This window comes from Palaemon carinicauda, chromosome 8 (assembly GCF_036898095.1).
Source record: "Palaemon carinicauda isolate YSFRI2023 chromosome 8, ASM3689809v2, whole genome shotgun sequence".
Lineage (NCBI taxonomy): Eukaryota > Metazoa > Arthropoda > Malacostraca > Decapoda > Palaemonidae > Palaemon > Palaemon carinicauda.
Window position 1 is genome coordinate 153,680,662 of NC_090732.1, and position 23,964 is coordinate 153,704,625.

The 23,964-nt window shown below is 35.6% G+C and overlaps 1 protein-coding gene across 1 annotated transcript in view; it reads right to left on the reverse strand.

Annotated features, from left to right (window-relative positions):
* Positions 1-23,404, reverse strand: part of LOC137645501 (uncharacterized) — a 23,640-nt gene extending 236 nt beyond the window's left edge. Inside the window, exons 1-10 of the mRNA XM_068378306.1 lie at positions 22,890-23,404; positions 18,584-18,825; positions 18,238-18,459; positions 17,895-18,070; positions 17,639-17,714; positions 2,589-2,979; positions 1,461-1,702; positions 959-1,180; positions 447-625; positions 1-84 (exon numbers count right to left, since the gene is read on the reverse strand). The exon at positions 1-84 is cut by the window's left edge and continues 236 nt beyond it. Coding sequence (XP_068234407.1) covers positions 5-84; positions 447-625; positions 959-1,180; positions 1,461-1,702; positions 2,589-2,979; positions 17,639-17,714; positions 17,895-18,070; positions 18,238-18,459; positions 18,584-18,825; positions 22,890-23,258 — 2,199 coding nt within the window. The 5' untranslated portion in view covers positions 23,259-23,404 and the 3' untranslated portion in view covers positions 1-4. The remainder of the gene's footprint in view (positions 85-446; positions 626-958; positions 1,181-1,460; positions 1,703-2,588; positions 2,980-17,638; positions 17,715-17,894; positions 18,071-18,237; positions 18,460-18,583; positions 18,826-22,889) is intronic.
* Between the last annotated feature and the right edge of the window lie 560 nt (positions 23,405-23,964).

Here is a 23,964-nt window from a genome sequence, read left to right on the forward strand (position 1 = left end):
GATTTTAGATTGGCCCATTGCCTCTCCTCTTCATTGCTAAGTCGTGGATGAATTCTTTGTAGATTAGGGGGTCAATGTTCTTTGCTGAAAGCGAAAAAAATATACATTATCATATTGGAAAATGTGGAAATTATTATTATTATTATTATTATTATTATTATTATTATTATTATTATTATTACTTGCTAAGCTATAATTCGAGTTGGAAAAGCAGGATGCTATAAGCCTAAGGGCTTCAAAAGGGAAAATAGCTTAGTGAGGAAAGGAAATAAGGAAATATACTACAAGAGAAGTTTAGGAATAATAACTTTAAAATAAATATACCATATAAAAACTACGAAAAATTCAAAATAACATGAGGAAGAGAAATAAGATAGAATCGATGTACGAAAGAATATGCTTCTAGACTCAAATAGTCATGGATATAAAGTTCATAGAATTCTTACTCAGTTGGTAGAGAAGGAACCATTCCCCAATTTCACTCTTGTGGGCCACGTCTTGGATGTCAGTTGGATCGGAGAGCTTTGAGCGCACCCTCAGGAGAATCGTGCGAAATCCGGGAAGCACAACCGTTGCCACTCGGTACAGCACAGCGATTCCTGACATCACTGCTACCACGATGAACCTGAAGATGAAATTGTAAGAAGTGAGTGAAATAGAACTGAAGAATCTGATGGCCAGGTTTCTTGAAATTGGGGGCTTCTGTACTTGCACGCCATTGATAAGAGGTGGCATCTTTTAAAACTATGTATCAGATGTCTATAAGGGAATGGTTTATTCACTATTTAAAGGTTTTCAAATATTTGCACAGATTAATTTACTAAGATCAACTCACTTGGCTCAATCCCGAGCGATATGAATACAAATTTTCCATTTGGCCTTATTAGTAAAATGACCGAAAATTTGGCATTAGTACCTAGACTTTGAGGGTTAATACTTATTGAAAGTAATCACTCACCAGAACCACAATAAAATGTAGATCTTCTCGTTAATGATGTTTAGAGGCAGAACGCAGAGACCGTCATGCCTACCAACACTACCAGAACCTCCATAGAGTTCGAAGGTGCACTTCGCCACTTTGGGGAAAACTTGGTCCATTGCATCTTGCCTTGAAGCCATGTCGCTTTCGCTCACCTTCACGACGTCAGTACCGTATGTTAGAAATTCACCACCCAGGAATCTGAGAATGTTATTTGATAGATTAGTAATGATCATGCGAATACGTCTGATAGTTCCTTCAGTTAAAGTAAAGAATTTCTATGCAACGATATAAGAGTGGATATTTTTTGGGGGAAAAGTCCTCTTGCTAAATAAGATTCTGGAGAGAATATGATGCTATATACTAAGTATATACTAAATTTACGAAGATATTCAATATGATTCAAACTCGAACGCACTACACTACAACTGTAGCATACTGTAGACATTAATAATGCATCAATACATCATCAAGAATGTACCTGTTAGTGAAGTAAATCTGGCCAATAACATTTGCAAAGTTGAGAACTTCACAAGTAAAGAATTTGAAGGCGTAGGCATTCTGGGCGTTTACGTTGTTGCTGAAGTACTTGACCAACATATCCTTGCGTTCTTTCTTCATGGCATCGTCGACAATAGGTGAATTTAGATCGGCTGCCAACATCTTTATCTTTCCGCCCTCGCAGGCCATCCAGATGTACTTTGGGATGTAGAACATCAAGGCCTGGAACGAAAGCCATGGAAATTCAAATTTATCATTTTGTTTCATAATGGCCTTCTATTTATTTCCATTTTGAAAAACCGAGATTCCATATCAATAGTTATATTCCTATACTCTCTCTCTCTCTCTCTCTCTCTCTCTCTCTCTCTCTCTCTCTCTCTCTCTCTCTCTCTCTCTCTCTCTCTCTCTCTCTCTCTCTCTCTCTCTAGTTGTCTTAAGGGATATTTCAAAAATATACCTAACTGTTACGGATGTGACAATAACGTACACGTAGTTCATATTGTAAATGGCAACACTACTGATATTAGCCACTTCATTTGTCATCAAATCTGTTACTTCAACACTTCTTTCCCTGATTACTAGTAAAACACCCCAATTTCTATTATTTTAATGTGTATATTCTACTTATAATCAATATTCTAATCTTTATCTAACAGAGCAACCTGCTAGTTTTGAAACCGAGTGAAACAGTATCTGTTTTTCCCATTATATACGGTCTTTGTATTTTATCAAAAGATGATATGGTTATCTTTTATTGATAAGAGAATTATTTGTTAAACGAAAAATAAAATCATCTTTTAAAAAGGGAATGCTATTTTATGACTAGATACAGTACTAGTATTTTGCATTTCGAAAACTTAGTAATCGCTGCACTGTTGCTAAACTTGTATATTACGTTCAAGATGATTTTGTGAAAATAGACGTCAAAATGAGACCTCACAATAGTTGAAGACACACAAATAAGTAAATCAAAACTTTATAGCTATCACGAAATAACTAATTTTGGTGATATTTTGTTCAGCTTTCCAACACGAATTCAGAGTATCTTATTCTAGCCAATACTTAGCCCTATTCAAAGCCAAACTCTGCAACTGATCAAGTGACTCACCTGGAGGAACAAGACGATCACCACCCACTGGTAATACTTGTGATGTTTCGTCTCGTGCCGTTCGCCCGTATGGATATCGTGGTCGGGCCCCACCCCTGGATGAGCCACATCATGACCAACCTTCCCTCCAACATAGGGCAGGGTATACGTCGAATGAATCCAGCAATAGGTATCCATGATGCCTTGGTCGATATAGTTCGGATCGACATCGCAGTCGATGGGGTCACCGAAGTACTGTCTCTGGGTGACGAGAAGGCTGCAAGCGATCAGCAAAACCATGGTGGCTTTGTAATGTAGGCGAAAGATTGTATTGTCGGTGTTTACTGAAGACACCTTCAGGATGTTCTTCACGTCCGCAAACACGTCGTACATCGACATTTTGATGGAGAGGGGTGGTTACAATTCTCGAGTTGAAATTAGAGGAGATTAATCCTCGGGCTCTGGACTCTAATGTCCTTCCCCTTCGAGGTCTTGCAGCTCACTCGATGACTGAGTTTAGTTAACGTGCGTGGTCGTATTAGACAGGAAACCCGTATCCTTAGAAAGTCTCATTTCTGCTAATCTTTATGACGATAAAGGTAATCACATCGAAATTTTAAAAGGGAATTTTGCTCTTAATTTATTTAATCTAAAAGTTAAGTTTCAGATAAAGGGTTTATAATTTGCAATGGTAAATCCATTTTATATTATGTGAATGCAACATGAAGCTGAAACACTGTTGAATATATTTTATGAAACGTATTTTTTTAGAATTTGAAAACCTCACGAGCCAAAAACCTTGATGACGCAAGTCATAGCCGAAAGTCAAAGAAGTTGACGGAGAAGGTATTGTTTTTTCCTGAACTGGTGTTATCAAGTAAAAGACGTAGAAAGATAAGACATGGTTGAAACTTCCATTTGGGTCTCCAATGTGATATTCCTCGCGATATATGATTTTCCTGGAGATGCAAAGTACCAACGAGCATCGTGAAATGAAGCGTTACTTCATACCGAACCTAATCTTTCATGTAGTTAAGGAAAAGTATTAGAGTAGTGGCTTAGTAGGTCCACATTTCCAACCCTCTAGGTACTCGGATACAAAGTAACCACTAAGGTAACGAAGAGTTATTAAAAAAAAAAAAAAAAAAAAAAAAAAAAAAAAAAAAAAAAAAAAAAAAAATTGCATTTGTTCTGGTAGCATACATTAAATTCGGTTAGGTAAGCAAAAGATAAATTCATTGATATAGAGAGTAAATTGGGACAAATCCCTTGGCTTTTCTATCTTAGCTTAGCTCACATATAGTCACTCACAAATTAACCGTTATAATAAGGCTAACAGATATTCGTCTTTATGTTTTTGTTCTTTAAGGATAAAGATTTAAAAGATTTAGGTCTCATAAGAACTTAGATGGTTTACCAAAACGGAAAGCCAGGTACCTTCTGAGAATAATTCCTACATCATTCTTCAAGAGCAGGTCATGAGTCTAGCAACTCCATCTTAAAATATTAGAAAAGAAAACGGATACAGAAAGTTCACATCTTCCAGACCTTTTCGGGGATGAAAAGGTGTATACACACACACACACACACACACACATATATATATGTATATATATATATATATATATATATATATATATATATATATATATATATATATACATATATATATATATATATATATATATATATATATATATATATATATATATATATATATATATATATATATATATAGGTGTCAGGCAAATTTCTCGAAATCAATTGTGCGAAGGTAAATGCCTCGAATTCAATTGACCGAAAAATAATTTCTCGAACTATCATTTTCTCGAATGTCAATTACTCGAAAACAAACAAGTAATTTTCTCGAACACAGTCGAAAGTATACCAAAAGCGCCAAAGACCAATTTACAAAGAGAAAGAGGCTATTAGCATTCCGTGATGTCCTGTATGTACGGGCGTACGTATGATGCACGATACACTGCTTACCTATTTGTAATCACACTCTTGCGTCATAAAAGATATTAACTTATTTTTTAGATAAAATAATAGAGTATGGAAAAACAAAGTAGAAAGAAAATGAGTGAGACTAAAACAGTGAAAATCAGAAAATAAAAAGAGACGAAGAGAGGCCTGTCGAAGAATATTACGAAGTGTAGCATACAACATTTCATTTTGATTGATTAAATTTTAGTACTGTATTTCATTCTAAATGATATTTTTATACATACAATAAAATTATAACCTTTGTATTTTTCTCATTCCTTCATTTACAATAAATTTTTAACATTTGTGTTTGTCAACCCAAAAGGATACATTTTTCTATGAAATACATAAAAATTTCTCCGTTCAATTTCTCGACAAAATAGATATCCGTTTTCGAGAAATATGGGATTCGAGAAAATGATAGTTCGAGAAATTATTTTTCTAGCAATTGAGTTCAAGAATTTGACTTTCGAGAAATTGCATCCGAGAAATTTACCTAAAATCATATATATATATATATATATATATATATATATATATATATATATATATATATATATATATATATATATATATATATATATATATATATATATATATATATATATATATATATATATATATATATCGATTATAGAGAGAAGAACAGAATACGTTATATTGACAATAAATTATTTTATTCATATATATTATGCTTTATATATATATATATATATATATATATATATATATATATATATATATATATATATATATATATATATATATATATATATATATATATATATATATGCATGTGTGTATATAAGCTCGAAGGCACGAGGTTCTGGCCACCTGATGTCATTTTGAAATCTGGACAAAAAAAAAATAAAAATAAAAAAATAAATAAAAAAAGAGAGAAAAGGGAGGATGAAGTGTGTGATTAATTCAAGATTTAAATTATCGTCTCCTTTGAGTACGTCATTTGTCTATTGTCATGGAATGATCTTCCTAATCTGGGGGTTGAATCATTGGAACTTCAGGCGTTCAAACTTGCAGCAAATGTTTTCATGGAGAATAGGTTAACATAAGTCTCACTTCATAGTTTATGTATGACAGATCGATTTTAACGTTGTTGCTGATCTTAAAATACTTTATTTTTTTATTTATCAGTTTATATATATAGTTTACTTCCGTATTTCCTTTACTCAGAGGGCTATTTTCATCTTGGGAGCCCTAGGCCTTGTAGCACCCTGCTTTTCCAACTAGGTTACTAGGATATAGTTTAGCTGATAATAATTAGATATACTCGCTTGTATTAAGAATTATCCATCTACTAAAGCTGACTTAACCCTTGCGCTATGGCCCAGCTTCTGCTTCACGTTGGAATCTATTTTAGTTATCCACCTATAGGCCGAATTTTATTGAAGCAAAATTTACTGCTGCGTTAGCTCAAGTAATTGAAATCCGTTTAAGTTTCATTGGGAGGTATTCATAAAAAGGAAGGATATCCTTGTAAGCATAAGGGAGAAGTACGAGGTAATTCTCTGAAGCAGAAGGTAGAAGTATAAGCAAATCTTTCTTTCCATATTCATAATGATTACCTTTTACTTGCGAGGATATCCTCCAAGCAGAAGTAAAAGGTTTACTCGTGTTTCGGGAGCGCTTAGTTACATGTTGGAACTTGTAAGATTTCATTTGTGCTGTCAAGATAAGAAAGAATTTAGTATTTATAATTCGTATTTAATGCCCTGTTTTTACTTGAATTTAATTAGGTTTACGCATCAGAAAGAACACAGATGCCACCGCGCCTTCCCCAAAGCCGCGCTGGCGACATCTATCCCCCACCCCTTGCATTAGAAGTTCTTTGACCTCTTTTTAGCTCTCCCACCCCTTGCATTAGAAGTTCTTTGACCTCTTTTTAGCTCCCACACCCCTTGCATTAGAAGTACTTTGACCTCTTTTTAGCTCCCCCACCCCTTGCATTAGAAGTTCTTTGACCTCTTTTTAGCTCCTCCACCCCTTGCATTAGAAGTTCTTTGACCTCTTTTTAGCTCTCCCACCCCTTGCATTAGAAGTTCTTTGACCTCTTTTTAGCTCTCCCACCCCTTGCATTAGAAGTTCTTTGACCTCTTTTTAGCTCTCCCACCCCTTGCATTAGAAGTTCTTTGACCTCTTTTTAGCTCTCCCACCCCTTGCATTAGAAGTTCTTTGACCTCTTTTTAGCTCCCACACCCCTTGCATGAGAAGTTCTTTGACCTCTTTTTAGCTCCCACACCCCGTGCATTAGAAGTTCTTTGACCTCTTTTTAGCTCCCCCACCCCTTGCATTAGAAGTTCTTTGACCTCTTTTTAGCTCCCCCACCCCTTGAATTAGAAGTTCTTTGAACTCTTTTTAGCTCCCCCACCCCTTGCATTAGAAGTTTTTTTACCTCTTTTTAGCTCCCCCACCCCTTGCATTAGAAGTTCTTTGACCTCTTTTTAGCTCCCCCACCCCTTGCATTAGAAGTTCTTTGACCTCTTTTTAGCTCCCCCACCCCTTGCATTAAAAGTTCTTTGACCTCTTTTTAGCTCCCCCACCCCTTGCATTAGAAGTTCTTTGACCTCTTTTTAGCTCCCCCACCCCTTGCATTAGAAGTTCTTTGACCTCCTTTTAGCTCTCCCACCCCTTGCATTAGAAGTTCTTTGACCTCTTTTTAGCTCCCTCACCCCTTGCATTAAAAGTTCTTTGACCTCTTTTTAGCTCCCCCACCCCTTGCATTAGAAGTTCTTTGACCTCTTTTTAGCTCCCCCACCCCTTGCATTAGAAGTTCTTTGACCTCCTTTTAGCTCTCCCACCCCTTGCATTAGAAGTTCTTTGACATTTTTTTAGCTCCCCCACCCCTTGCATTAGAAGTTCTTTGACATTTTTTTAGCTCCCCCACCCCTTGCATTAGAAGTTCTTTGACCTCTTTTTAGCTCCCCCACCCCTTGCATTAGAAGTTTTTTTTTACCTCTTTTTAGCTCCCACACCCTTTGCATTAGAAGTTCTTTGACTTCTTTTTAGCCCCCCCACCCCTTGCATTAGAAGTTCTTTGACCTCTTTTAGCTCCCCCACCCCTTGCATTAGAAGTTCTTTGACCTCCTTTTACCTCTCCCACCCCTTGCATTAGAAGTTCTTTGACCTTTTTTTAGCTCCCCCACCCCTTGCATTAGAAGTTCTTTGACCTATTTTTAGCTCCCCCACCCCTTGCATTAGAAGTTCTTTGACCTCTTTTTAGCTCCCACACCCTTTGCATTAGAAGTTCTTTGACCTCTTTTTAGCTCCCCCACCCCTTGCATTAGAAGTTCTTTGACCTCTTTTTAGCTCCCCCACCCCTTGCATTAGAAGTTCTTTGACCTTTTTTTTAGCTCCCCCACCCCTTGCATTAGAAGTTCTTTGACCTCTTTTTAGCTCTCACACCCCTTGCATTAGAAGTTCTTTGACCTATTTTTAGCTCCCACACCCCTAGAATTAGAGGTTCTTTGACCTCTTTTTAGCTTCCACACCTCTAGCATAAGAAGTTATTTGACCTCTTTTTAGCTCCCACACCTCTAGCATCAGAGGTTCTTTGACCTATTTTTAGCTCCCACACCTCTAGCATTAGAAGTTCTTTGACCTCTTTTTATCTCCCACACCCCTTGCATTAGAAGTTCTTTGACCTCTTTTTAGCTCCCAAACCCCTTGCATTAGAAGTTCTTTGACCTCTTTTTAGCTCCCACACCCCTTGCATTAGAAGATCTTTGACCTCTTTTTAACCCCCACACCTCTAGTATTAGAAGTTCTTTGACTTCTTTTTAGCTCCCTCACCTCTAGCATTAGTAGTTCTTTGACCTCTTTTTAGCTCCCACACCTCTAGCATAAGAAGTTATTTGACCTCTTTTTAGCTCCCACACCTCTAGCATTAGAAGTTCTTTGACCTCTTTTTAGCTTCCACACCTCTAGCATTAGAAGTTCTTTCTCCTCTTTTCAGCTCCCTTACCTCAAGCATTAGAAGTTCTTTGACCTCTCTTCATAGCTCCCACACCTCTAACATTAGAAGTTATTTGACCTCTCTCTTTGTAGCTCCCACACTTCTAGCATTAGAATTTCTTTGACATATATTTCTAGGTTCCATACTTTTAGCATTAGAGGGTCTTCGATCTATATTTTGAGGTGCCTTACTTCTAGCATTAGAGGATCTCTATTTTTAGGTGTCTTACCTCTGGCATCAGAGGCGCTTCTTCACTGTTCTCTCCTGTCTTCTAGTTTTCAAGATCTTCTTTCATTAGATTATCCGTTTCTCTCGAAATTTCAGTGTCTCTTTTCCTTAGGTGGTCGGTGTCCTTCTAGATTTCAAAAGAGGTTTCAGTGTCGCGAGTCCTCACTTCGTCAGATTCCTCAGGGAAATCGAAGGCATTTATTCTTTACCTATCTGGGCAATGAGTACAGAGATGAATACTATCGATTTTTCCGCATACACTATCATGCCAAAGTAAATGACAATCAACATAATATATTTACCAATGTCGTCTGGATATGTCCTTACTTCAATGGCGAATTTTGGGACAATCCTGTTGAAGAACTACACGTCACTCACCGTTCAGTTGAATCATTCTGCCTCCATCCTCATTCCCCACAATCCGTTTTTTTGCACCGATACAAAGCCTCGTACTTTTTCCAAGAATCTCCTTTAATAAGACATCGTCGCAAAAGCCCAAGCAAAGCTCAGCTGCCAACGGAAGATCCCGTGTCTTTCTATAGGTGGGGCGATATAAAACGAACGATCGGCAACTTCGGCAGCAATCAAAACCATCTGTTGTTGATGGTGTTCCGAAGACGTAACACATAATTCTTACCGTCAGCTTCCTATTCCGCCAGAATGCCAACTCTGTGAGTTAAGCGAAATCCTTCTCCCAGCCATCAACTCATTTCCTCTTACTCCTATTGACGCGCAATTCCTTGGTTAGATTTCGCCAGCTACATACAGATCATGTGAGGTTTTGCAGGCTACGTTTGAAAAAATGAAGATCAGGTCTTCAGAAGTCATTTGAAGCTCGGGGAGGAGTCGTTCAGGACTGCTCCTGGAAATTTCAGTTCTGGAGTCATTCAGAAATCCATGTTAAGTATACGGTTATGTCCTTTGAAGACTTTTGGAAATTCGGGAAAGTATTCTTCCGAATCCGTTCTGAGATTCCGTTCTGGAGGCATTCAGAATTCCATGCTAAATCTATGGCTATTTCCAAAAACTTCTCCCAGCCATCAACTCATTTCCTCTTACTCCTATTGGCGCGCAATTCCTTGGTTAGATTTCGCCAGCTACATACAGATCATGTGAGGTGTTGCAGGCTACGTTTGAAAAAATAAAGATCAGGTCTTCAGAAGTCATTTGAAGCTCGGGGAGGAGTCGTTCAGGACTGCTCCTGGAAATTTCAGTTCTGAAGTCATTCAGAAATCCATGTTAAGTATATGGCTATGTCCTTTGAAGACTTTTGGAAATTCAGTTAAGTTTTCTTCCGAAACCGTTCTGGAGGCATTCAGAATTCCATGCTAAGTCTATGGCTATTTCTTCTGAAGCCATTTGGAAATCTGAGATTTTCTTCCGAATTCGTTTAGGACTCGCGAAAAAATCCATTCTTATTTTATAACAACAACAACAACAATAATAATAATAATAATAATAATAATAATAATAATAATAATAATAATAATAATAATAATAATAATAATAATAATAATAAACTACGTGATTTGATTTATGGATTTGAGTTGAAAAGTTTTGAAGACGCTAAACGCTCAACTTGCAGTTTGAATGAAACTTTAAGATACCCGGACGAGGGATGAAGGATAATTGGGGTTTAAAGCAAACTGAATTGAAATAGTTGGTTTCAGCTAAATTATTTCAGGTTTGGGATTTAGAACAATCTATTTCTGGTACGAATCGATATATATGTATGTATATATATATATATATATATATATATATATATATATATATATATATATATATATATATATATATATATATATATGTGTGTGTGTGTGTGTGTGTATATATATATATATATATATATATATATATATATATATATATATATATATATATACATATATATATATATATATATATATATATATATATGTGTGTGTGTGTGTGTGTGTATACATGCATGTATATAAGCTTTTGCAGTATATGAATATTCTGTGTATATATGTATATTCATACGATGTATATTATATATATATATATATATATAATATATATATATACTATATTTATATATTATATGAATACTGTATATTTGCATGTACTGTACACACACACACACACACACACACACACACATATATATATATATATATATATATATATATATATATATATATATATATATATATATATATATATATATATATATACGTACATAATACGTACATACATATATACTGTTTGTACATACATACATCCCTAAATACAGCAGCCTTCGTATTCTTCCAACTGTATATACATGCAAAAGCAATTGTAAAATGCATATCACCTAGTTATGGCTTAACCTTGATATATCATCGAGATTCCAGGTGTGGACAAGATATCTGTCCGCAAGCCACTGTACATTTTGTTCTTCAAAACGGAATAACATCTTGAAATCACGATCAAGTGTGGGTTAACGGGGCATGTATTTGTTTAACATGCCTCACATCCACAAAATCTGCCATCCTGATGAGAATCGGACAGAACAACCTTTCTTTTCGAACTGCAGTCTGCTACTGACCAGACTCGGCTTTTTCGAAGCATATGCTCTTTATATGAAGTAAAGGGTCTTCTTTATGTATAACCATTTACTTTTATGTGATTATAAGGATATGCTTTTGCTCTAATAGTAGAAATTTTTGCTTGAAATGTTTATGAATACAAGTAGAAGGATTTCCTTCATATTTTGCAAGTATAAGCATATCCTTTTCTTTATGAATACCGCCCAAGTGCGGTAGGAATAATTCTTTGGAGTTTCTCTTGGATTTAGATTAACTGTTCCAAAGGGTAGTGTTCTCGGCCCATTACTTTTCAACTAGATCCACATATGTGATTTGGCCTGGAAAACAAGCTTGTTGCATATGCAGATGATCCTACTCTCTTTATATAATTTCCACTTGAATGTAGAGTTAAAGTTACTGCATCCCTTAACAGAGATCTAGCTAAAATAGTGCATAGTAAAGAATTATGGGAGATGAAAATAAACTCTTAACAAAACTTTAAGTATTATTGTAAGTACGTTGAGCGCAGTGACTTCTCAACATCTTTACATTGGTGTTATATATACAATAAATTTATGCATAATGTTATAGAACCTGTGATGAAGGTTATTTTTTACCTATTAAATATTAATGTAAAAAATAAAATCATTGTAACTCGAAGACGTCGTTGTATCCTAGAGCAAGAGTTTCTGGACATTTCTCATAATTACTATAGGTCGATCGCCGCTAATCCAGAGTGCGTATTGCGTGTGATCCTATAGGCCTGTGCAGTTCTAAAGAGTCCTACAGGGACGTTCGAGAGAGTGGGTCCCTGGCATATAAAAGAGGGCGTGTTGCCGCATTAGAGAGACTTGACCCCTTAATGAGATTCTACGTTACTAAATCAAATAAGGAAACCTTGGAAGATCGAATATAATCAGAAACTGTGTTCTTGCATTCTTCTTCTTTGTCTGCATCTTTTCCCACTTTTATGTGGGGTCGATGTTTTTGGCCAGCGTTCTCCATCTACCTCTGTACCACACTTCATCACCGGTTAATCCCTTTAATCGAAGGTCATCCTTGATACAGTTCATCCACCTTCGCTTTGGTCTCCCTCTCCTTCTCGTTCCCTTTACCTCCATTTCCATCACTCTCCCAATATACTGTCCATCTCTTCTCATTATTATTATTACTATAATTATTATTACTAGCCAAGCTACAACCCTAGTTGGAAAAGCAAGATGCTATATGCCCAAGGGCTCCAATAGGGAAAAATAGCCCAGTGAGGAAAGGAAATAAGGAAATAAATAAATGATGAGAATAAATTAACAATAAATGATTCTAAAAACAGTAACAACGCCAAAACAGATATGTCCTATATAAACTATTAACAACGTCAAAAACAGAAACGTCATATATAAACTATTAAAAGACTCATGTCAGCCTGGTCAACATAAAAACATTTGCTCCAACTTTGAACTTTTGAGGTTCTACTGATTCAACTACCCAATTAGGAAGATCATTCCACAACTTGGTAACACCTGGAATAAAACTTCTAGAATACTGTGTAGCATTGAGCCTCATGATGGAGAAGGTCTGGCTATTAGAATTAACTGCCTGCCTATACCACCTCAGTCTACTTTCTTGGATCTTATCTAAACTGTGTTCTTGCATATCAACTTGTATATCTGAAACTACGTCTTGGAGGATCGTCCTTCAAAATTCTGAGTTGAATTTCGTCATCATCTGTCTCTCTATTCCACAGAGACTTGAAAACCAATACGGCATTTGTAAATTGTTAACAGAATCAGTGTGCTGTGAGTATTCTGTGAACTTTGTAAAATATTGTAAATAGCCATTTTAAATCTTAAATATAGTTATTGATATTGTTTGCTGATTATTACTTTATTTTGCTGTTACTGATTTGCTGAATCATTTATTAAGGGAATAAGTCATATAAACAAGATTTTACATGTACGTTGTATATAATCTCAACCTTACAATTGGCTATGTTTCTTTAACTATATGCAACTCATTACAGTCCATTGAACTCCTTATCCCTAATGTAGATATCAATCTCTAGCACCGTTGTTCAGTTAATTCTTTGTGCATGTTGCATAAGACCATCCTATTCAGATCTTCCCAGGATATACCCAGCATTAGTTATGTGCCCTTCATTGAAATGAAAGCGACTTTCTTTGATTTTCATATACAGTGAATTAGGACCTTATTGGTTAGTGGTTGCAATGAATTCTAAGTCTTTCCTTCTCCACCGTAAGGTTGAACACAGTACAATATTCTTGAAGTTTTGTGGAATGAATTTCCTATTTTGGTTTTGCATCGGTGGAACTTTAAAAGCTCAAACTTGCTAACTTGTTGCAAATGCTTTACTGATCAACAGATTATATATATATATATATATATATATATATATATATATATATATATATATATATATATATATATATATATATATATGTGTGTGTGTGTGTGTGTGTGTGTGTGTGTTCGTGTGTGTGTATATATATATATATATATATATATATATATATATATATATATATATATATATATATATATATGTATATATATATATATATATATATATATATATATATATATATATATATATATATATATATATATATAATCTCAATATATTTCATATTTTCTTTTGTTATTTCTCATTTATTGCTTATTCGATATTACTATATTTCCTTTAAGCACTGGGCTGCTCTCCCTGTTGGAGCTCTTGGGCCTGTGGCATTCTCCTTTCCCAGCTAAGGATAACAGCTCGTGTAGTAATAATAATAATAAAGATAGTAATAGGAGACTTTATTTTGTCTATAGTAATACAAACGTTACCGTTAAATCTTTCCTCAAGATGAGTTTCATTAACGAAAAATCATCATCCGCCAAGCGTTTGTACTCGAAGTTCGAATGGTGGCCCGAGCAAGACCTGCCACATTACCTTTTTGGTTTTTGTGAAGCCAAAAGTCTTGTGGACTTGTTCATTTCATATTCGGAGACGGGAGTTTTGTTTACCAGCTTTTAAGAAATAGGCAATAGGTTGCATGTAGTGACTTTAGTTTAGCACCAACCTTTGCCTTCTAGAAGAATCGCCCTAATCTTACGCAACAAATTTCTGAATGACCCTTTAGCTTTCAAGTTCAAACTGTCTATATATATTATTATAAAGCCCAACCATTTTAATCTTCCTTGGGCTTATTCTATTTCGCGGTGTTCGTTGTAGCTCGTAGTCTGATGTAGGTGAATAATTAACTTTAGATTTACGAGTTCTTTTGCTTCTACTTACGCTAATCTACGTCGACTTCAGATTTTTAAATAAGTAGTTTCATACATCATGTATTTCTTCGCCTTTTTAAAGCATTTTGACGAACTTCTCCTGGACCTCTATTTTTTACCAGCAGTGAATTTCTCTAACTTCAAGGAATATTTGGTCCAATTTGTACTATTGAGATATTTTAATAATTCATATCAAATCAAACAAGTTTTAATCATGTGAAATTTATAACTAGCTGTTTAAATTGATATATCTACGAATTGAGGCAAGAAATCTAGCCAGTAGGAGAAAGGTAGTGTTAGCAGGATTCACGTAGTGCAACCAGGGCCCAGAAGGAATCCGTAAAATGCTTCGTCACTATTTGTGGTTGCACCGACTCCTTACGGGGAACGTATTATCTGTCTTTAGGCATTTCTGTCTGTGGGTTATTATTGGGAGTGCGTTGCCAATTCACATCAAATTTAAAAGTTATCTTTTGTAGTAACATGACGTCAACTGGCTTACATCCCTCTCCTCTCATTTGGAGGAATTTTGCTGAAGTTTACAGTGCCTAATTTCGAAGATTACTTCCAAAGATCTAGTTTTCCCATTATATTTTTTCTTATACGACGTGCTTTATTCTGCTAATTATATTAACTGACATTCCATCTTGCATCTCTCATTTTGGGTTCAGCCAGTAAAACTAATGATCTTTTTACATTTATATAATGTATGATTCAATTTTTTTTTTATCTTATTGACTTCCTTGCCGCCATCTCAAGATTAAATTAGGAACGGATTAATGAGGATCAATGATGCAGCAAAGACCTTGCAAGTGAGGTCTGAAGTAAACCGCCTAAGTGCGTAGGGTCTAACTTCTCAGACCGTCGTGCCCCTTTGCTTGGTCCTTAATCCTTCACCGGTCACCGTCCCATGCATAATCAAATAAATCCGAATAATTTGTTTATAAAGTTGCAAATTACTACACCCCTTTTATTCCTTAGTTTCTTCATACTTCCATTTCCAATTATTAATTTTTCAATCTTTAGGACTCTCCATATATCATATGTAAACAATAATTTCAATAATGTTGTTACTGTCAAAGCCCTTTGTACCATGGTCTCAACATTTGTTTCCTCTTGTTATTTGTTACTTTTTTTATAGTTTATATATGAAAGATATCTTTCAATGTTGTTATAGTTCCTAAACGTTTATTTCCTTTCCTCACTGGGCTCATCTTCCCTTTTGGAGCCTCTGGGCTTATAGCATCCTGTTTTTCCAACTAGGTTTGTAGCTTAGCAAATAATATTGAATACATTAATTGGTACTTGTTAAAATTTTTTTAGAAATGAGACGGCTGTTCAGCATTTGGCCTATTTGTATGGTTTAGAGCCGATTGACAAGGATAGCAACGCTCATCTAAAAGTTGTATTTGTATTTATTTCTTATAAGAATGTCAGCCTTTAAACCCAAAACGTTCATCCAACACCGTTTTTTGCCGGTGACATTAATATAACACTTTCCATTGAGACAATACGCATAATTCTTCTTTGTCTGCATCTTTTCCCACTTTTATGTGGGGTCGATGTTTCTGGCCAGTGTTCTCCATCTACCTCTGCCCCACACTTCATCACCGGTTAATATTTCAAGTTAAAACATTTCCATAAATCTTGTTTGTTCCAAAGAACGAGTAAAATACACACACTGAATTTCTTCAGTTTTCACAATTAAATCGTCTTCCCAATTTAATTTATGGAAATACTTTTAAAATCATAAGGCCATAAATGAAAGCCATGCTGAATCTTTTCCTCTTTATTAAAGTATGGTACATAAATCCAGGATTATCTGTATTTTGTGTTTTAACAAATATTCTACATTCAGTCAACAAGTCATTGAGACCAGCTGTACATTCTGTCCAGTGTCCTGTTTGTAAATTTTAATATATTTATACTAAAAATATAAATACATGCATCCAACAAACTTTTTTGTAAAAAAAAAAAATATAAATAAAGTCAGAAAATAAGACTAGTCTTCACACAAGTCTAGTCATTTTAGCAGCCTTATCACAACTATATATCTTAGCACTGTAAGTAGCAAAAATAGTGAATCCTTAAAAATAGACTTTTTCTACAGTACGTAATAATAATTGGTCCCTTAAACCAGCGTTATAGGGAATGAATACAAATCACGATCTATTGTAACAACGGCGACACTTTGAAAAGGTTGCCAAAAAACACAGGGTTGGCCAAAATTGCATTTGCAATGGGAAGAAAAATCCGTCATGGATCTTTGACCTTTAATTGGGTATATGTCACTTGAAAGAATAAAAATCCCCTTTTCGAAAAATGTCAAGGAACAAAAATAACTTCGTGAGGACTAATGCAGGTTGAAACCACTTTTACAATCTCAAGAAGTCTTGTACCCCAGATATATGCCAAATAAACCTAACATGAAACTCCAAATGCAGATAGTTGGCCAACCCACTTGGAAAACGAACTGTTCAGAATGTTTAAACTTCATCATATCAAACTTTAACTGTAAAACCCGAGATACAGTATTGCAAATTTTATCACCTACTATTTATGACATAACGTAAATGCTTTTACATACACACACAAACGTTTATAAGAAGTTGAGCTTATTATTGTGACAAGGTTGTAGAAAACTGATAAATAATGTAATGTAAAGATAATATTGGATATTTAATTATTGTACAATAATGTCATATAATATCCCATATTTCCCTTTTAAAACCGAAAATACTGATGTCATAACTGCATTATCGTAAATTTCATTGGCACTAACAAACACAAAAATCACGTAACAGCACTGAATAAATACATTAGCAAAGTGAGTCCTTTATTAAAAAAAAAAAAAAAAAATATTTAAAAAAGAACACATTACCACTAAATCTCCAAAAGCAGCCTTTAGTATAGCTATGCCTAGCATGCTGAAATGAACCCATTATAAAAAAACGCCTAAACAGCCGTATCTCTCCAGGAGTATTGTGCTGATATATTCACATAGCTGGGTCTTTTCTTGGTGCGGTCTACTTGCATTGAACATTTACAAGACAAGAAAACACTTCATTTACAAGGGACCTTTGCCCTGCAATTTGTTAGCCAGGTCGGTGATGAATTCCTTGTAGATCAAAGGATCCATGTTCTTAGCTGTTAAAAGAAAAAAAAATAACATTAGTACATTATCGTTTATAATTATTCAGTTTCATATTTTCACGATACCCACACCACTTATATTTGGATCCCTCTATAAATAATGAGTTAAATTGTCTACGTCACTGGAAAAAATACTATTACATGATTGAGTAACGTTATGTGCAAACTACTTACCGAGCTGATAAAGAACAAACCAGTCTCCGATCTGGCATTTACGAGATATGGCTTCGACGTTTTCAGGAGAAGCCAGGCGGGAACGCGTCCTCAGGAGAATTTGACGGAAGGCGGGGGTAAAGGTTGCCATACGGTACAACAAGCCAACGCCAGATACGACGGCAACAATGATGAACCTATTTAGGAGTAAAGAAAAATTTGAAATCAATTCGGCTGAAAGGATAATGGACCTTACATGGATTTATGATAGAATGGGCCTAATATACATATAGACTTTTGATAGAATGGGGCTAATATATTGACAACAAATATCTATTAACGACAGGAAACTTATTCTACTCACCAGAACCAAAGGAAGATGTAAATCTTCTCATTGAAGATGTTAAGGGGCAGCACACACAAACCATCATGCCTCTCAATAGATCCGGAGGCACCATATTTGTGGAAGGTGCATTTGGCCACCTTTGGGAACACCTCATCCATGGGGTCGTGTCTTGAACCCAATTCCTGTTCGCTGAACTGGATGACACGGGTGCCGTAGGTAGTGAATTCATAACCCAAAAACCTGAAATGTGAAGTAATGACTCGATAAATTTAATAAAGAAAAGATATTAATATATAAGTTTTCTTAAACTTTGCAATAAGTAATGTCCTGTACCTCAATCACATTGTAAGCACCTAAAACTCACCTGTCCGTAAAGTAGATCTGTCCAATGACGTTGACAAAGTTGAGAAGTTCACAAACGAAGAACCTGAAGGCGTAGAAGTTGTGGTTGTGGAGGTTCTGGCTGAAATAGTTGACTAACATGGTCTTGCGTTCTCTCTTGGCATCGTCTTCCACGATGGGAGAGTTCAACTCCATGACTAAGTTCTTCACCTTACCGCCTTCCCAGATCTTCCACAAATAACGGGGAACATAGAACATGATGGCCTGAAAACGAAATTATAAAATTTATTGATATTTTTTAAATCTTATCTGCTCAACCTAACTTTAATACTAAAAAAAAAAAAATCAAAATATAGCCTACCTTTACCCATATATATATATATATATATATATATATATATATATATATATATATATATATATATATATATATATATATATATATATATATATATATATATATATATAATTACAAAACCATGATATGACCTACCATCAAGTAAATTTAAATTAAAAAAAGATGCATAATGTGTACATGTCATCACGAGAGAGAGAGAGAGAGAGAGAGAGAGAGAGAGAGAGAGAGAGAGAGAGAGAGAGAGAGAGAGAGAGAGAGAGAGGGAGAGAGAGAGAGAATCATTACTATTAATACTTATACGGCATCAATATCAATATTTAAAAATGGAAAATTGGACCGTTGAAAATAGGGATACTGATATACCTTAATTGTATGAGGGTTAAATCACGAAGCTTGCAGAGAAATGCAAATTTTTCAGAAATAAACTAAGCATTTATAATATTTATGATGATATTTAGTGCACTTTTAAAAGTCCACGATACGACTTTATCGCTGTTTTCAATACGAAAGACATCTTATCTAAAAACTCCTGTACTGACACAGATTAGATAAATCCAGATAATAGAAACTGTCACAAATAACTCCAAACGACACATACGTTAGAACATACATTCTATACTGTACCGAAGATTATTCAAAGTCTGAACTAGTCATATTACACCATTGACAACTAATCTATTCCTCGTGAAAAAGCAAGGTATCAATATCTAGGGAGCAAGTTGTTATTATTACTAACTAAGCTACAACCCTAGCTTGACATGCAGGATGCTGCAATCTTATACCATTCTTATAACAAAATAAGAGGGAAAAAACCCGTCTTTAAAGGGAATGAACCGTCAACTAATTTCAAGAAAAGAAGAGTTCTCTGGGTAGCATTTGGTAAACAGTATTCTCTCAGGGCCCATAATTCAAGACAGCAGTAAGCAAATCACGAAACCGCTTGATGAACATTTTGACGCTCTATATTAAAAACTAGCTGACATACTAGTAACAGGCCCACCACCCCATGAGTGAAGTCCATACCATTAATCTTGTAGCTAATTTGCAACCTGTAGCTAGATCTGAAGATAGAAGCTCGACACGTCTGGGAAATTAATTTTACGCAAATCTCATTTAAACCACAAAATTCTGGTTCACAATACATCGGTGGGATATACGTCATGACTTACCGACAACGTCCTAAGCCATTTCCTGAAGTAACTTCGGTAATACCGCTTTCAAACCTGCCAAACCAGCCTTAACGAGTTATCAAATTCAGAGAGAGAGAGAGAGAGAGAGAGAGAGAGAGAGAGAGAGAGAGAGAGAGAGAGAGAGAGAGAGAGAGAGAGAGAGAAACTGATCTTTGGAAAGGCCTGACAATTTCATCCAAGAATAAATTAATTAAAACTGGATGATTACTTTCAAAGAAATAAAACTGAAACGGCAAATGGCCTTAATAATTAATTCCACCACCACCACCAGAGAATAGACGTGTTTTTTTCCACAATGATCTGGTGTCGTATGATTGAGTGTGACTTGCATTGTATCAATGAACGGAGGGAAAAAAATAGGGAATAGAAATTGTAAATCAATGCTGTTCAGAAATCATCTTGTGCCTTTACAACCATTAATGCGAGTTTCGTTGATGGTCATGACAGTTGGGTTTTCGAGGGTACTTTCCGGTTTGATTTTTTATAGTATATATACACAGACAGACAGACAGATAGATAGATAGATATGAAAGATTTATTTTTAGTGTTATTGTTCTTAAAATTCTCTTGTTGTATATTTCCATGCCTCACTGGGTTATTTCCCCGTTGGAGCCTTATGACTTATAGCATCCTACTTTTACGACTAAGGTTGTAGATTATCAAATGATGATGATAATATGGGAACAGTAAGAAAGTATTTCACTAAGTTGGTACTAATGCTTTCTACTATTCAATAAACGCTTTAACTGGACAACAGTACCACATACTAGTGCATGAGGACAGCTAGCTAGCTAATCATGGTAGGGCATAGTACAATAATGATTTGGTAACATATTAACAGTGAACTTATATAACTAATATTTTTGTCCCTTCGTAGTTTGCTGATAACCAACAGGGTAATTTGTTACTAGGGGTACAATAATTAGGAAATAGTACATCTTACAACTGCTTCTCACGTACCAATAGTTTCTACCAACGAATTAAAAGAGTAAAGTATTAGAACTAGATTTTAGGATTTGGGCCATATAGCATGGTGCTGGGGTCTGTTAGGCCATTCAGCACCCTAGTGCATCATTGGTAAAACTAGTTTAAAGGAGGATGGATAGCAAGGTCTAATTTTAATACTTCGGGGGAAGGGGGGAGAGTATTAGGACATACTGTAGGTACTTTATATCGATCGTGTGAACACAGAATCGCGTGTGAGGTACTATATCGATCGTAGGGAACCTTCAATGAAACAAACTATGAATGAACCTTGTGCAGGGTGGCGGGAAATCAGACAAACAGCTGTGGTGCATCAGTATTCTCTTCCTCTCGAGCACAAAACTACATGTTAAAATTTCAAACATCAAAAAAAATTTTAGTCCACACATTTAGTTACATCAATCCTACGATGTATTAAGCATACCTCAAGTCTGTGTTATTAACAATAACATTTCAAATATCATATGGAGTGAAATAAAAGGCTTCGATAATGTAAATCTGCGTAAAAGGAAACTTTAAAAATAAAATAAAATCGCGATCCAAGCATTAATGCATCTAAGGTCTAACACCAAATTGTAACGAAAAAAAGGCATATAGCATGGCGATGAAAAATAAATGAAAAAATGCAAAGAAAACTGTTGAATGAGCCATAATAAGCAAATAAAAAATGTGCTTGTGAACAATTAGCAGGGTGACAAAATGTTATCAACAGAATACCTGTCATTAATTCCAGGGCTTCCAAAGCCCTTCAGAAGGTGCATCCAGTCCTGTGAAGGAAGGACATGTCAGATTGGAGAAAAGAATGTATTATCAATAAGAAATCCGACACAATATGCAACCTAGCTAGCAACTAAATTGTATTGTATAATCCCACTTTTCCCGAGAAGGTCAATACTCTGAAATCAAAATTAGCAAAAACCTTAATGTGTCATTCCAAAAAGGCAGGACTTAAATGTATACTTATTCACGGCCAGCAGAAAACCAAGGACTTGTAGCCAATTTCTCTAGATTTCTATATGTGTAAACGTCAGCAAAGAGCTTAAATTAAAAAATGTTAAGCAAAGTCAAAATCTGCCAAATTTGTGACTAGGCCTATGAGGAATCATTATGTAAGATTAATAATTTCTATTGACTTTCATCAAATCATCTGAATGTTTCTATGGACAGAGGAAAATAATAATGCTCAAGCCAGTTGTAAAATTCATATAAATGAATGACACCCTGATTACAAATATCAAGGTATGTAATTGATCCTAACATAGACCGATGGGCAGTTTCTTTCCTGTTTCCTAATTAGAATATTCTGCTTTAAACTTTACTGTCCAAGTTCCAGTAGTTTCAGCACTTGAATCTTTTTGTTAGCATAAAAAATACAAATATACATCATTGCGTGGGTGTTCTGTGGGGATAGTCACCGGCTCCCTACCGTAGAGAAGCTTGCATGGGTCCTATACTAGTTACGGTAATTTCGGGTAGAATGCAGTTTCCTGGGACAGGCGATATCTTTCTTATTACTAGCCAAATAGTTTTTTCTTGGGGGAAGGTGTTCCTTACTATGATCCGATATACCACAATTTGAAGTTATTTTATCTTAAATCATATAATTTAGAAGGATTAAGCCATCCCTACGGCAAGACCCATACCCGCGGCCTAATAAATTTACTTCTACAAGTCCCAATATTATAATTAGATGCTTTAATGCTACAGGTTCATGAAAAAGAGGTTCAATAACAATCAAATTACGAAACCACACCAGAATAAACTTTTAAAGAAGCCGAAACTTCATTCTAACTAACCTGCAAATAGAGGAACAGAGTAACCCACTGGTAGTACTTGTGATGTTTGGTCTCATGCTGATCATCCGATCCATGTTGCTCGGGATTTGCCACACCGGGATGAGGCACTTCTTGTCCTACGACGGCCCCTGTGAGGGCGGGGATGGTGAAGGTAGAATGGATCCAGCAATATGTATCCATGATGCCTGCATCAACGCCCTCCACGATGCAGTCGATGGGATCACCGAAATATTGCTTCTGTGTCACCAGTAAACTGAACGCCACCAAAATAAACATAGTGGCTTTGTAATGGAGCCTGAATATATTGTTATCGATGCTCACGGAGTCTATTTTCAATAGACCCCGGATGCTTCCGAAAACGTCATACATGGTGACGGCTTAATAAAGTTCCAGCACCACTGACAAAACGGAGAGAGAGAGAGAGATGCACGCGCTCCCTCTTCCTACAACAGTCAACGATTCACTAACAAGACTTGGTCAAATCCACCTAGCCTCGCACCAGGCTCCTCCCCTAAAAGTTGTTTCTTCCTCTACCCTCCATCAACCCTCAGCTGTTAAGTTCCTCCCCCCAACATCCCCGAATTCGCCGCCTGGGTCCGGATAATGAGGATCTGGCAACTCAACTACTTCTGGTAACACTGCAAAGAAGATCTTTCCTAAAAGTCTGTTTTGTGGACTGCATTTCATTGTTTCTAAAATATAAGATGACCTTTATTATACATAGTACACGTCCTTTAATGAAAATATAAAGGTAAATTAATTTGTGTAAAATACTGAACATTTGCCCTTGGGGTATGTGGTCAGCGTAGACGAAGGGCAGGGACCCTGTTCGAAGCCGGCTACATCCTTCGTTTCCATTAATGCATGTATTGATACAATAAAAAATATTCGTCTATAAACGAAACATTGTATGCATAATTGTATTATTGTGAGATGTATATGTTTTACAAAATATAAAAAAGATTCATAATCAAATATTGAAAATTTTTAGTGATTGTGATATGGCAACATCATGGGTAGAACCCTGTCTCTGCACAAGGAATGAGTGTATACTTTTTCTAAGAAGTTGTCAATA